We start from the raw sequence: 15,549 nt of genomic DNA, 5'->3' as shown, positions 1-15,549 counted from the left end.
GCTCCAGGGGGTTAATAAAGGCCTTTCCTTTCTTTTTTTAAATTCTCATTTTATACTTCTAAGTAGTATTTCTCCGTGTTTTGTGTTGCTCTATCTTCTGCTTTTCCTCGTTCGTCAACACGTTGTGCGTCAGGTCAGGGGTTACTCTTGCCGTAAATCGTTGCATACGGCCATCTATCGGAAGCTAGTTATTTTAGTTTGTTAAGTTTTAAATATGAATGCTTTTTTTAGACAAATGCATCACTTCACAGAAAGCCTTTATTAACCCTCCAGAGCTGTGTGGATAAATTTTATGATGGATGGATGTGCTATTTTGGGCTTTAAAATGTTGATCCACACCTATATCAATGGTGTATTCATAGTTTACTATGCATGTTGTGATAGGAGAAAGTATTTAACATTGAAAAAATTACACCACACATGTTTACGGTATATGTATAGTGAAAAAATTTAATTTTAAGAAACTACTGTCCATTTGCATTATGCACACACAGAGCCACCACTATTCTGGGTTACTTACCCCAGGAGCTGCTAGGTACATCCTGCTATGAATACTTCCACCTGGACGACCTGCCTCATTTGGCGGATAGGCATCGAAAAGGTACAATGCATCCGGATTCTTAAAATTAGAAACACTAGAGCTGTAAACAGAGTTTCCTGAAAGTATTTTCCAAGAATGGGCAGATTGCCTAATCCCCATCATCCATCATTAGTCTTACGTCCAAAGAACATTAGAACAGCTTTCAATGGCAGATACGTGAGGCCAGTGCCTCAGAGAGATCCGCATAGATTTATACTGAATTGCATGCACATACAAATAAATTTGACATACCTTTTTTGACATTCATGTGAAAAATTCCTATCCTGTATAAGTTTCTTTCTTTCTTTTGGTCATTTTGGAGCTTGACAGCCTGGATCCTTTTTACTTTACTTATATTTAAAGTGATCCTTACATTCAACATTATATTTGTGTTCTATTAGAAAAAAAGTCATATGGAATTGTAATTTTGTGAGTAAATGACACATTTTATTTTTAGGTGTATTGTCCCTTTAATATCTCATTATGGCTGCTTCGTTTTTACAGTGCTGAGGAGTAAAGAGAAGATCGAGACAAATTGCTACAAGTTCAAAACGAAATATGGCTCTTTTGTCACCTTACAAAGTCAGTGGTTTAGTTTTATAAATCCCTGGACCAAAGAAGTAGAATACATAGTGTCAACCAACACAGTTATGTCGTAAGTACCAGTATCAACTCTTTTTTTTCTTCTTCAAACCCATTTTTGCTATTACTCTGTATCAATGTGATGATTCAACCTGTCAAATCCAAATCGATGAGATAACAGATAACAGATTATTTGTCAACTTTTTTTCCACCTGACTCAGCGGTAAGAGTAATCCAGGTGGATCAGGGGATAAAGCCGAGCAGCCTAGCAGTTCCAAGGCCTCGGAGGGTAAGTATTGAGATCTACCAATGTTGTAAATATGTTTTGTTTCTAGGCGTGTACTTGCATATTGCGTTGCAAGATAATACACAAGGGAAAAGACAGAGTACTCTATGTATTCTGAGTAAAACACATTATTCAATGTGGCAGCTGTCAATAATCAGCCTTCTAGTTAAAAGAGCCGTCTTGCCTTTTTTGATAGATGCATTGATTTTTTTATTTTATTGATTTTTCATTTATTTATTTATTTATTGGGGGGAGGGGTGTTTTGGTTTGGTTGGTTGTTTTGTTTATGCCTCTTATCTGATAATATTTTTTATGTTTTGTAGATGATGCCAAGAAGTCTCAACAAGTTCCAATCATCCCAGGGATCTCCAGTGCATCAGGCATGATTTATGCTGGGTGCATAGGGACCCAAATTGCTAATGAGATAATGGACTATAATAGGTACATTTTTATTTTTATTATACATTATTATTTTATGTAATTTACAGTGAAATATTACAAACTATGAAAATGTAAACTAGTCATGCAACAAATGACTAGTTAATTAGTGAGGTCAATTAAAAATATAGATGGGGAAATGGACGCGCTTTGTATTAGGTGTCTTTAACTACTATGCGGCGCAGCGCTACTGCGCATCGCATCTGCGCAGCGCTCGTGCGCAGAGTATAACTATCACACGAGTCAGCGGGTAAAGTGCATTAATCATTATAACACTGAAGCTCAATGCTTTACTGTATTGATGCAACTCCTTTGCCTACCACACAACCGTCTGTTACATTTGTTCACTTGGTAATTTGTGAATTATCCTGCGTTCGAACATATCGCAACCCAGAGAACTGAACAGTACACGCGCTAACCTAACTATGAATCAAGTCTCTCAGCACGGACTAAACGCAGCCAATGTTGACAATTACACAAGTATGAAACTTTACACATTCCTGAATTAAAGTACAGCAGACCGTAGCTTATGATGAACTTTCAAAAGGTTCTAAATTCGCTACATACCAACGGGCTGTGTGCTCCTGATGATGGGTTGTGAATAACAATAGACGTTACTCTGTATGTTTATAAAGAAGCTTCCGGCGCAACTGCGCATGCTGATACCCAAATTACCATCGCGCAACAAATAATCATTATGATGTAAATATATTATATATTTTTTGCTTAAATAAATCCTACTGTTCCCAATATTTTAAGTAGACTTTTTATAACCATGAATTTTACCACTATTATTATTTATTTATTTTAGTGACCCAAAGAACCGAACACCTCCCACTTGGCCGACTGATGCAAATCCAAGGAGGCCACTACAAAGTAACTTGAGTTTTCACAGTAGAAACAACAACTTAAAAGTCAAGTTTAGCAGCATACACAGAATTAACAAATGCTTTCTAATGTTATCATTTGCTCAAAAGTACTCTCTAAGGAGGTAGGCACCACCACCTTGCCTCCTACTGAGTGTAGGTTTGCCCTTGAACCACTCAGCCGCCTTCCAGGGTTACCCACTACCTAAACAATAAGTGTCTCTTGGGTACCCATTGGTAAGGACTTTATACTTTGTGCTGGTCCTCAACAGGAATCAATACGACCAGTCTCCGCACATCCCTGCGAAGAATGATAGTAGAAAGTAAGGTAGAATCTTTTGCCTGGGTCCTAGCAACAAGGGGGGCAGGAAGGCCTATACAGGTCGCCACGTCAGCATCCCGGACCACTCCAAACTTGTCCGGATAGGTGACAACGATTCGACCGAGCCGGAACTGCCCTCTTAAGGCATTCTGGTCTGTGATCCAAACCAGATCTCCAACCCGGACACTTCTTTCCACTCTGTGCCACTTATGCCGGATAAACAAGTTTGGTCCCGCTAGTTCACTCCACTTTGACCAGAATTTGTCAACTCCCGCTTGAATAGCCCTCAATCTACGCCAGGAGTGAGTTTCCAAGTCAACACAGTGCATATCTCCTCTTTGTCCAGTGCGTCCCAGGATGAGGGAGTTAGGAGTCAAGTACTCTACTGCATCTTCTTGCTCTTGCGCCTTGGCGTCGATGGGTCTTTCGTTAGTTAAGTTGGCTGCTGAGTAGAGAAGAGTCTGGAACTCCCCCCAGGTGTAGCTACCGGTCGTTCCGCCGAGACTATTGAGAGCTCTTTTGATAAGTTTAACAGCTGCCTCGGCCGCTCCATTTCTGTGGGGCGAGTCCGCAGGATGGAAAGCCCACTGCCATTTAGTTCCATTTTTTGCTGCTATGTCCTCAACAGCCACCTTCTCTAAGCATGCTAAATGCTTGTGTAGATCTCTCAGAGCTGACTTGGCACCTATGAAATTTGTGCCTCTGTCAGACCATAACTTCCGAGGGTGCCCCCTCAGGGCAGTGAATCTGGAGTAGGCTTGAAGAAAGCTCTCGGCAGACAAGTCGTCAACGAGGTCCGCGTGGATGGCTCTGGAAGCCATACAACAATACACAACTCCCCAAACCTTTTTCTTGGTCCGTTTCTTTACTGCATCTCTGACCTCGAAGGGACCGAAAAGGTCCAATGTGGTGTACTCAAAAGGGTTTGCTCTGCTAGTACGCTCATGAGGAAGGTCGCTCATTACTTGTTGGCATAGCTTTGCTCTTTGCTTCTTGCAAGTAACGCACTCGTTCATAATCTTCTTGACTGTCCTTCGGCCTTCTATGACCCAAGCTTTTCTTCTCGTACGTAACAGTGTAGCAGCAACACCTTCATGGTTGGCCTTGTGAGCTTCTCTAGCCAGCAAAGTCCCCAACCATGACTGGAAAGGAATCAATGGTATTGCTCTACGGTCTTCACTCCAAGATTGTACTCTACCGCCACAGAGCAAGAGTCCTGTGTTTTCATCTTTAGTTACAACTAGGCGGTTCAAGGCTGTAGTCTTAAAGTTCAAGCCGTCCTGGGCAGCAAGGGCTAAGTCTTGAAAAGCAACTGTTCTCTCTTCTACAGATAGCTTAGAACTATTTGCCTCCCACTTTGCTGAATTCAAGGCTCGGTTCTTCAAACTTAGCCAAGATTCTGCAGCTCGTCGAACCCAAGCGACAGTTCCACATAGTTTTGATAAAATACTGAAACGTTTGGGCTCCACCAGGCGCACAAGAGCCACACTCCAAAGTTTCCTTCTCTGCCTTTCTACTGCTTGAGTTGGACCTTGGTCTTCAGGCAGTGGTTGTAGTATATTAACTCCAACGTTAGCGCCATTATCAGTGCTGCAGGGTCTTGCAATCTTTTGCGATTGAGCTCTAGTGGTTACAGCTGAGAATGCTTTTCTTTGTAGCCTTTTCACCTTATCAGCAACTTTGGTCACAATTTCGCTGGCCATCTTCACAGGCCATTCAGCTTCAGGTCTTTTTAGGAATTCAGGGCCTTGTTGCCATTCTGACTCTTCATCGAGCTCTTCAGGAGTTGCTCCCCTAGTGACGATGTCAGAAATGTTGAGATTGCCGTCAACCCACCTCCAGTCGTCCACTGGCCCAGCCATCTGTATTTCACCGATTCGGTTGGAGAAGAATGTTTGGTAGCCATAACTATCCTTCTGGATTGCCCCTAAGATAGTTAGGCTATCCACGAAGTGGACCCAGCGTTTGACCTCAAGGCGGCAGTGCTTCCCAAAATACCTTTTCAACCGGGTTGCGAAGACAGCGCCACATAACTCTGCCTTGATTACGTCCCCTTTCTGGTTGAGAGGAGTAAGTTTGGCTTTCGATTCAACAAACCTCACAACAACTCCTCTTTGTGTTTCCCAGCGGAGATAAAGCACGGCGCCGTAGGAAGCCTCACTCCCATCCGAAAACGTGACACCCATAGGGCAGCCCATGGTTCCAAAAGGTGTGAGACTTCTTCCAAACTTAATCTTGCCAAGTCTCACGTACTCTTCAAAGAGTCTAATAGCAGCCTCCCGGATTTTTTGCGACAGTGGGTCATCCCAAGTATCTTTAGTTGGATTACCTATACTTGCTTCTTGGTAGGATTCCCTTACAAGCATTACTCCTTTCTGCTTTGCTGGAGTGCCAAAACCGATAGGGTCGTAGAACCCAGCGACCTGACTTAGAAGTACTCGACGAGTTAAGGGGTTTGGAGTTCCACTTCTTACTTCCTCTTCCTTCAAATCAATTTCCGTCCTCATCTTGCCTCGCTTCTTTGAGAAATTGATGGACGTCAACACCCGAAGTTTGTCGGTCTCTGGTTCGTAGCCGACACCCAGTGCTTTACTTTCTTCGTCTCGCATCTGGTTAGGCAACACAAGAGTCTTAGGTGCAGACAAAGTTTTCTCACTGTTACTGGAGTTAACTGCGGTTTCTAACCTCCCACTTTGGGCTGTCAAAACCCACGGCTTTAAGGAGAAGCCTCCAGCCTCCAAGATCTTTTCAACTCCGTTGGTGATCTTTTCCAGTGTTTTGATGTCATTGTGGGATGTTAATATGTCATCGACATAGCTGTCTTCTACCAGAACACGCCGTTCTTCAACCATGGCTGCAAACTGTGGAAGATTAGCAGTCTCCCTCATAGCGACCTGGGCAATACAACCAGCAGGTTTATCACCGATGTTAACTCTGACGACAGCGAAGGTTTGAATCTCATCCTCTGGGTTGTCTCTCCAAAGGAATCGATGAAGATGAACTTCTTCGTCTTTAAGCCAAACAGAGTTATACATTTTCTTCACGTCGCCTAAGGCGGCGTACAATCCAGTCCTGAATCTTAGAAGGACTCCTCTGATCTGATTGAGGACGTCTGGGCCTTTGTACAAAAGGTCATTTAAACTCACCCCGCAGAACTCTTGGCTGCTGTTCCATACAATTCTTACAGGGGTAGAGGAGGAGTGTGGATTTGGTGCGATTAAATGGCTGATGTACCACTTCGGCCCCTTCCAGCTATCAAGTTCTTCTTGAGTGAGTTTGACGGCAGCTCCCCTAGAGATCATCTCGTGGATTTGCTCCCTGTACGCAGCCTTCCATTCCGGCTCCCTCTCGAGGCGTTTCTCAGTATTGAGGAAAGTTGCCTCCACTGCACGTCGGTTGTCTGGCAGTGTCGCAGGATCTCCTTTCCATGGATAAGTTGCGTCCCAGTGAGGAGACTTGCTGTGCTTGTCGGCTTGCACATAGGTGAGGCATTCTTTGATCTTTTCTATTTCTCTTTCCTCTCCTAGTGTCATTTCTTTACCACCAGGGGGACATCTACCGCATTTGCAGCCACCGCATTGAGGGTCGCAGGCAGCACCGACGCTGTCCCACTTGAACCAATCAAACATTTCTTTGTTGGTGACCAAAGTACTCCTGAGGATTGTTCCTCCATTAACTACTTTAGCATTGGCAAGTTCAGTTGGGTCAACAAGGACTTCTTTATAAGCCTTTGAAGCTGATCTCATAGAACGTGCAAAATGAGTTTCGGACCTGTGCACCGCTAAGTCTACTTGCTCAAAGAGGTCAGGATGAGCTCCACCGACCGTTATTCCCAGAGGACCATCCCAGAGGACGAGGTCTCCTTCCACTTTGATTGGCTGTGGGACCAGGCGACCTTCCCTATGACTTATTAGAAGGTCGATCTTCTCAGGGCGGACCAAGTCGTGAGCGGCGATGTTAGGAAAGAATTTCAGTAGTTGCTGTGGTGTGACTGCTTGGTTCACTTTCGCAATGTTCTCCAGGCCGTAACATAGGAGCTTGTGCTCCGCCACTGTACCCTTCTGTGTTTTTACTCTTATTCTCAGAGTATACCTTCTGGTAGCAACTATCTTCTCCATTCCTCCAACTCCTTGCACAATCAGCTTGATGTCTTCGCCTTTCAGCTTAAGACGCTCAGCGGCTTCATTTGATATATAATTGGTATCTGAAGCAAGATCGATTAGTGTACCGATTAGCTGACCCGAGTTAGTCGTCACGGAGAGTAGCATCATTACTACGGGGTACTCTTTTGGCTCACTATTTGAACTAGTGCACACTGTTGTTGAAATCTTATTCGAGAAAGCTTCTTTGACCTCTGCTTTTAGCTCTGGAGAGAGCTTGGCAAGAACCTCCTCTTGTTTGTCTGTCAATCCAAGTCTCTTTGTCTCTACTCTCACTTTGCATTGCTCTTCATTCTTTTTATCATTCTTTTTCGTCTGTGGCAACGGGCAGAGTAAGTAGTTGTGGTCTGAGGACCCTCCTTTCTGACAGTCTTCTTTTGGGCATAGAAACCTTTCAGTGCAGCAGCCGTCCTCATTATGGATGCGCAAACATTTGAGGCATACTCCTGACTTCTTTAACTGAGCTTTCTTGCTTGACAGGTTGAGCTTCTTGAAGGCTTTGCATGCAAACAATCTACCTGCGTGCTTTTCGTCTCCACAGGTTATGCATGAACTAGGTTGAGAGCCCTTTTGGATTGATGTAGCCTTGGTAAATGCCTTCTTTTCTCTACTCTTTTCCTGTGACCTCTCAGTATAGTCTTTTGAGCTAGGCTGCAGTTGATCTAACTCTTCAAGAATGTCTTCCTGTTTTTTCAGGTACACCATTAGACAATCGAAGTGATTTCTGGGTGAAAAGCCGCTTGCAGGGTCGTTCTTATAAGTTAGCCACTTTTCTTTCAGGGAGTCTGGTAACTTACTCTCAATCGACTGTGCTACTAACCGATTTTTCACAGCATCTTCTTCCCCCAGGACTTGGAGGTCACGAAGAGCTCTCTCCACAGCTTGAATTAGTTCGATCGTCTTTCTAGGGCTGTTTCCCCTTACAGGTGGTAGGTCATGTACTTCTTTTGAGATAAGTAGCACTATTTTCGGCTTGTTTCCATATTTGTTGTCCAGGAGCCTGAACACATCTGTAGCAGATCCACAGCTAGACAAGACGAGTTCTCTTTTGACTTTGTCATCTAAACTTCCTATAAGATGGAACTTTTTTATATTTTCCAAACCATGAGGGTTCCCCAGCTGCTGAAGGTCCTCCCATTCAGCTTTCCAACGGTAGTAATCTCTCATGTTACCAAAGAATGTAGGCAGGCGCGCACGTTCCAGCATGATTTGGGGCTTGAAATTGAAAGGCCCTGGGTACATGTTGGGAGCACCTTGGACTTGCAATTGCGTGCTTGTAGCATTTGGAAGTCCACCATAACTGAGATAGGTGGGAGCGATGGGTGGGTCATGCCGAACTTCGCTAATAGGGATGTGACGGTCTACGGGATAGGACAGTTTACGGTTAGGAGAAGAACTAATAGACGCGGCGGCTTGCTCACCGGTCTGGCTTTCCTCGTCCTCGTCTTTCTTCCCAGTAACTTTCAGTTTCACCAGTTCTTTCTGCTCCTCTTCATCTTCAGACCAAGTGCTGCGTTGCCATGCCCACTTATCCCACAGTCTCTCTTGTCGCTTTCTCATCATCCTGCTACGGTCTCTAGATTCCGTTAGTGCGGCATGAGGAATCATTTCTGTCCACTCAATTACTAGCCTGTTGACTTCACAGACCTCTCGTTCTAAGTTTCTATTTATCAGTTCACACTCCTTCCTAGACAGCTGCATATGGTCAGTTGCTTCGGCCTGATCGAGGGCTGAGTTAGCCTCTTTAACGAGGGTGGAGATTTGCTCCTCAGCAAATCTGGTCCAGAAGCTGTTTTGGATGAGGTGTTTAACTGCATCAAACTTGTGATTGCATTCCAATGTTTTCTCGTCAACCTGATCTGCCTTTTTTGTGGCCTCTTCGTCTTCTAATTCTCGTAGGGCCATAGCAAAATCAAATCCTGCATCTTCTACTCTGGTATGATCTCCTTTGAACTCTCTCCACTCAGCCTTTAGATCCCTTTCTTCTAACGCATTGGCCCTGGAGGTGAGATGATTGGCTCTTTTAGTGAACGCAGTCTGGGCTGCTGAACGCTTCTGCCGTAACCTCTCTATTGTCTCCTTTTCTGCCATCTTGTTAATTTGCTTCTTAGTTTGCAGACTAGCAAGTGAATAGGCCGTATAGATGGGCTTTTAGCTTAACTAGATAAGGTAACCAGTCACTGATTTATTTTTCTGGTCTTCAGAACAGGGCCACAATGTTTGAGTGGCAGGCCTAAACCTGGTTTATGACTGTTCGGATCTTTTTAAATTTTCAGCCATCCGAATGGGCTAGCAACAGGCAGCACACATGGCACGACTCGTGTTTGTCATTAGTCTTGTATTTTTGTTTTATTTATACAACTGACCACAGGTCATAAACCTGAAATAAGAAATAAAACAGTGTTACAAATATATCCATTGAACATATAATGCAAAATAAACAACCATGAAGTAGTTACAATAAAATAAATAGGTCTATTTCTGCTGTAAATAAGATTACACTATAATATAATCTCCTATACAGTCCTACACAGCTGTATAGACACCGCAGAAACTACATTTCCCATCACGCATAGCGGCGCAGCGCTACTGCGCATCGCATCTGCGCAGCGCTCGTGCGCAGAGTATAACTATCACACGAGTCAGCGGGTAAAGTGCATTAATCATTATAACACTGAAGCTCAATGCTTTACTGTATTGATGCAACTCCTTTGCCTACCACACAACCGTCTGTTACATTTGTTCACTTGGTAATTTGTGAATTATCCTGCGTTCGAACATATCGCAACCCAGAGAACTGAACAGTACACGCGCTAACCTAACTATGAATCAAGTCTCTCAGCACGGACTAAACGCAGCCAATGTTGACAATTACACAAGTATGAAACTTTACACATTCCTGAATTAAAGTACAGCAGACCGTAGCTTATGATGAACTTTCAAAAGGTTCTAAATTCGCTACATACCAACGGGCTGTGTGCTCCTGATGATGGGTTGTGAATAACAATAGACGTTACTCTGTATGTTTATAAAGAAGCTTCCGGCGCAACTGCGCATGCTGATACCCAAATTACCATCGCGCAACAAATAATCATTATGATGTAAATATATTATATATTTTTTGCTTAAATAAATCCTACTGTTCCCAATATTTTAAGTAGACTTTTTATAACCATGAATTTTACCACTATTATTATTTATTTATTTTAGTGACCCAAAGAACCGAACAATGTACTATCATTTAAATTAATTGTTTGTTACAATGCACTTAATGTGTACGTATATGTTTTTACATTGTATTTATTTTAAAATATTACCTGCATGTAAATCCTTTCTGTAGTTACATTTATCATTTCACTGTTGACACTTCCCTTACACCGAACCCTACCCTAAAATTACCCACACCACCACACCTGTCCCTAACCTTACCCGTATCCCACCTCAATATCAGCAAAAGTGATTTGCAGTACAATATGAACACAATAAGTACATTGTACTTATTTTTGGATGTAAGTACATAGTAGTTAAGGCCACCTAATATAAAGTGGGACCAGGAAAATTAATAATATATTTTTTAATATGATTGATATTATAGCAGCAGTGTTTTGGCATACTGTACTTAATCTGTTACTTGGCTGGTAGTTTGCATGGTAAATGATTAGTCTGTTTTGAAAATACGTAGTTTAGTTCTGCAAATCTCTAAAGAAAAGATGAATTCTGATGTTATGCTGTTATATTAAGGATGAACTCCTCACCATCCAGCGGCAATACAAGTCCGTTCAGTGTACTGCAGGACAAGTCTCCACTGGCCCTTGCGCAAGCTAGCAGCAACGTGAGTCTGCTGAGCAACTGTGTATGTGTGTTTAGAAATTAGTTTTGTGGCTTATTGCGTTCTAACACAACTGTGCTCTCGTGCTTTAAGGTGCCAAATGGTGAAGTAACAGATGTGGAGATGCCTGGTAAATCAAGCTCAGAGGATGAAGCGCGGGGTGGGGCCTTCACAGCGGGTGAAAATCTCATGGGTAAAGCGGGTAAAAAAATCTCATGGGTTTCCTCTGGGGGGGGGGGGGGGGGGGGGGGGGGGGGGGAAGTGTGTTTTGTAAAATGAAAATTAGGCTTGTTTCGGAACAAATAAAGGGGTCATGATTTGAAAAATAAACTCTTTTCTTCTTTTGATATATTAAAGGTCATTGCAATATAAGAATATCCTGTAAGTTTGGGAGCTAAATACTTCCTTGTAAGTCAATTTTATTCACAGCTGACTCATTAAATGAGGGACCTGTGACGTCAGAGAGCAGCGAATCGTCGCCTCAACAGAAGACGAACCCCTAAATCTGATCCCCACCCACCAATTTGTGCATGTCATTTAAGATAACATAACAAAGGCCTACGTGATGCTAAACCGTATCGAGCTACCAATTATGTCGTTGAAGATTACAAAATAATGTGCAGTGCCTGGTTGTGGAAGAACACAGTTGCTGCATAAGCTTCCTTCGGATTCCAATATTAGGAATGCCGCTAAACTTTATTTTTTAATGAAGTTCCAGCTAAAGTGGGTTTTATTGTGCATTTGTTCGATTAATTTCACCACGGATACTTTTGTAAACGAGACTGGATTTGTAGACAGAATGAGATTAAAAATTATGCTGTGCCTTGTACTGGTCCTTCTCAAAAAATTAGCATATTGTGATAAAGTTCATTATTTTCCATAATGTAATGATAAAAATTAAACTTTCATATATTTTAGATTCATTGCACACCAACTGAAATATTTCAGGTCTTTTATTGTTTTAATACTGATGATTTTGCATACAGCTCATGAAAACCCAAAATTCCTATCTCAAAAAATTAGCATATCATGAAAAGGTTCTCTAAACGAGCTATTAACCTAATCATCTGAATCAACTAATTAACTCTAAACACCTGCAAAAGATTCCTGAGGCTTTTAAAAACTCCCAGCCCGGTTCATTAATCAAAACCGCAATCATGGGTAAGACTGCCGACAAAAAAACAGGCTCAAAACCAGGATGGAAAATAGCCTATTTATACTATTTACTTAGTAGTTGTAGTAGTAGGTGTAGGTATTAAATAGTATATTTTTCAATGATTCATTAGTAAAACGCTGATAAATATTTTTATGGCGTATAAATGATAATAGGCCCAAATTTTAAATCTGTACTGTTGACTAAAAACAAATTCATTACTAAAATCAATACTTTTATGTTCTACAGTTGTTCTTAAAGTCACTATGAAATCAAAAATGTTTTTAATTCATGTGCCCTCATAATAAATGTTAACCCTCTTGAAATTACTTCTCTTCCTGTCACGTGCTACGGCGTGAGGAGCTCCGCTATCATTCATCATCTCATTTCTGCCACCATTTTCTTAGCAATGAAGGACAAAATCAAGCCTCGCCCTCAGAATGCGTTTCACTCTGATATATGTCACCAGGGTAAAAAAAGAACAATTGCAACTTTCGATTTGGGTCGACTTTAAATTAAACGTGAATATTTGTCCCTTTTAAAAATAAAAAAGAGTAGAAATCCTTTTTCCTTCCTGTTGCGCTAAAGATACTGTGCAGGTTTTTTTACCTTAACCAAATAAAAATTCTTTCCAAATATGGCACTCACCTTTTCCATTCTCTGCTTCTGTGTCTGTCCTCCAGAGGGAAGCTCTCAGTTGGACCTTGAGGGGGTTCCTGGATTGAGTGCTCTGAGCACTGACGAGGCAGCCATGGCAGTCATTATGAGCTTACTGGAGACCGATGCCAACCTGGGTGAGGCCGTGGACTTTGACGAGATGCACTGGTCTCTGTGAACACATAGCTCCATCTTTTTTTTTAAGACCCAACTTATCTGGAGCTTTTTAAAATTAACCATCCATTAATTTTCAATGGGCAACCAGCCATCGGAAATTCTTTTGACATTTATGGTTTTTTTTAAGTTATTAGTGTTTTTTTTAATGCATTTTGGCAAGCTGCATGGCAGGGTATCTTATGGCTGTCCTTGGTGAAGGAGAACCGAAGGGGATGGGGGGGTCTCTCTGTGTACCTTAAACTGAGTACCTTAAGCAACAGGACCAGGTTTTATGTGGTCTGGTGTGCATTTCTTCATCTCAGCTCTGAGGTCACTCTTACCCCATGGGATGGATATCAGAACAGAGAGTCGTTTTTGGCCTGTTTTGCCATGTTGAGAAACATATGCCTCAGCCAAGCCATAAGGCAAGAACTGTGGTCCACTGTGATCCAGTGGCGTAAGGATTTCAAAACTGTTTCCTTAGTCAATCAACACTTGAACAGTACATGGATGCTTTGAGGCAAACCTGGACTGATTTATATATATATATATATATATATATATATATATATATATATATATATATATATATATATATATAATATACATCATGGGATTCCTTTGGCAAGGGAAGCCTGGTAGTTATTTTACCCTTTTAGAGCAGAAATCATCTTGAATTCAATGTTTCATGATGAACATGAGAGGAACAATGGGGAGGGGTATTGGTGAGCGCTTGGGGTCATTTGTCAAACAGAACTACTTGAAAAGACTGTGGAAAAATTGAGGATCACCGTTAGGCCTGACATTTGTGTGTCATTTTCCTCTGGTCTACAAATCTGTGTGTAAATGTGTGCTTTTCTGTCAGACCTTAGTCTATCCTGCCAGGGCTAAGCTATTCTTGAAATAGGGCCGTCACTACAATTCACAGGGCCTGGGACAATTTTTACTGATGGGCCCAATGAGCTGTATAAGCTGTATTATAGAGGACCTGGGAAAATGTTCCCAGTTGTCTCCCCTGCAGGTGTATAATTAGATCTTCTGCTCTGAATGAATGCCTGGATGGAGATCAGCAACTGGTAAATGGTTATTGGAAAGTAAAATATGGGCAGGGTCTCTCAGGGAACAATTCATGGAAGCCCTGTCTCAAAATCCTTTGTCGGATCCGCCTAGTACCACTTTTTAGTGTTAAGTGTTAAGATGATGTTGAGACATTGGTTCAGGGCTTCATTCTTTCATTAGGTCTCAGTTATGTGCAAAGAGATATAACATGCTTGTGTGGTCAGCATTTAGTAGGTGATTGTTTAAACTATATTGTGGAATTATGTCCCATCATTTTAATTATGGGAATAAATTAATCCATACTCGGCTTCAAAATACTAACAATCACTTTGTATAGTATAAAACTTGACAATAGGGTAGTGGGGAGAAATGGTTGCACATTCTTCCTGCTTCAAGATGAGATTTAATATAAGCCCAACCATTAAGTCATGATGGTAACCCACTTTTAAAGGCATAATTCACCCTAAAATGAACAAGCTATAATAATTTACTCACCCTTATGTCTTTCAAACCTGTGTGACTTTCTTTTTATGGAACACAAATGATGTTTAAAATAATGTTGTTTTTTGTTTTGTTTTTTCATGTAACAAAAGTCAATTGTGACCAAGTGCTGTCAAGCTTAAATGAGTGATGAATGACTAAAAAGCATCATAGAAGTGCTAATTCAAAGCACAACTTCCACCTCTATAGATCTTAAATCTCGTTTGCGGCATTTTCTTGGTTTGCTTTTTTCCTCATCTTAAGGCTGGAAATATACTACACAACTTTTGTCCAGATTTTGTCCGATTAAATAATCTGGATGAGTCGCTGCTTGTTGCCAAAATATCTGTTTACACATCTAGCAATGAGGCACGTTTCTGCATGATTTTTTTATGTTCGGAATGACTTTAAAGTCTGGTAGAGTGTGATCCTCAGTTGTTTAGTATATGTAGTGATGCTGTTTTTTTTTTCTTCCTGTAACCATTTACAAAGTTGGCAATTGCATGTTGTTTTTTTGCTAGTTTCAGCCCAACGCAGTTATCATTTTCATGTCCAGCATTGTTTAAATAGCAAATGCACTGAAATGCACCCATGGACAGAAAACGAGGTGTGTTCAGGCGCATTGTTGACGTGTTGCTATTTTGAGGCAACTGAACATGACTAACAAAAACCTGGTCTAAAGTCAATAGCGCAATATTTTTTGTGTTATTTAAAGGGCGCGTTAGTAATATGCGCCTACAGGCCGGTGCACAACGTGTACACTTTGCTTATTACACCCACACAGGGACGTGCAGCAGCACAAAAAACATTTTTAAATATTTAAAATAATATTTATAATAAATACCTTTTATCATCTGCTCAGATTAAAGTCATGTAGTGTATGCCAGCCTTTTGGAAAAAAAAGAAAACGTACACATTTAGAACAATATGATGGTGAGAGAAATAATGCTGGAATTGTCGTTTTTGGCTGTACTATCACTT

General features: G+C 41.5%; 1 protein-coding gene across 2 annotated transcripts in view; it reads left to right on the top strand.

Annotated features, from left to right (window-relative positions):
• bmal2 (basic helix-loop-helix ARNT like 2) overlaps positions 1–13,578 on the top strand; it is a 34,506-nt gene extending 20,928 nt beyond the window's left edge. Inside the window, exons 11-17 of one of the 2 annotated variants that reach the window (XM_067420315.1) lie at positions 495–601; positions 1,085–1,235; positions 1,384–1,451; positions 1,772–1,889; positions 10,976–11,066; positions 11,157–11,265; positions 12,900–13,578. In XM_067420315.1, the coding sequence (XP_067276416.1) occupies positions 495–601; positions 1,085–1,235; positions 1,384–1,451; positions 1,772–1,889; positions 10,976–11,066; positions 11,157–11,265; positions 12,900–13,051 (796 nt within the window). In that variant the 3' untranslated portion in view covers positions 13,052–13,578. The remainder of the gene's footprint in view (positions 1–494; positions 602–1,084; positions 1,236–1,383; positions 1,452–1,771; positions 1,890–10,975; positions 11,067–11,156; positions 11,266–12,899) is intronic. The other variant, XM_067420316.1, reaches the window with a different exon arrangement.
• The last annotated feature ends 1,971 nt before the right edge of the window (positions 13,579–15,549 follow it).

This window comes from Pseudorasbora parva, chromosome 16 (assembly GCF_024679245.1).
Source record: "Pseudorasbora parva isolate DD20220531a chromosome 16, ASM2467924v1, whole genome shotgun sequence".
NCBI classification, from domain to species: Eukaryota; Metazoa; Chordata; class Actinopteri; order Cypriniformes; family Gobionidae; genus Pseudorasbora; species Pseudorasbora parva.
The sequence above is the reverse complement of the archived record's forward strand: the minus strand, read 5'-3'. Positions and strand labels throughout refer to the sequence as shown.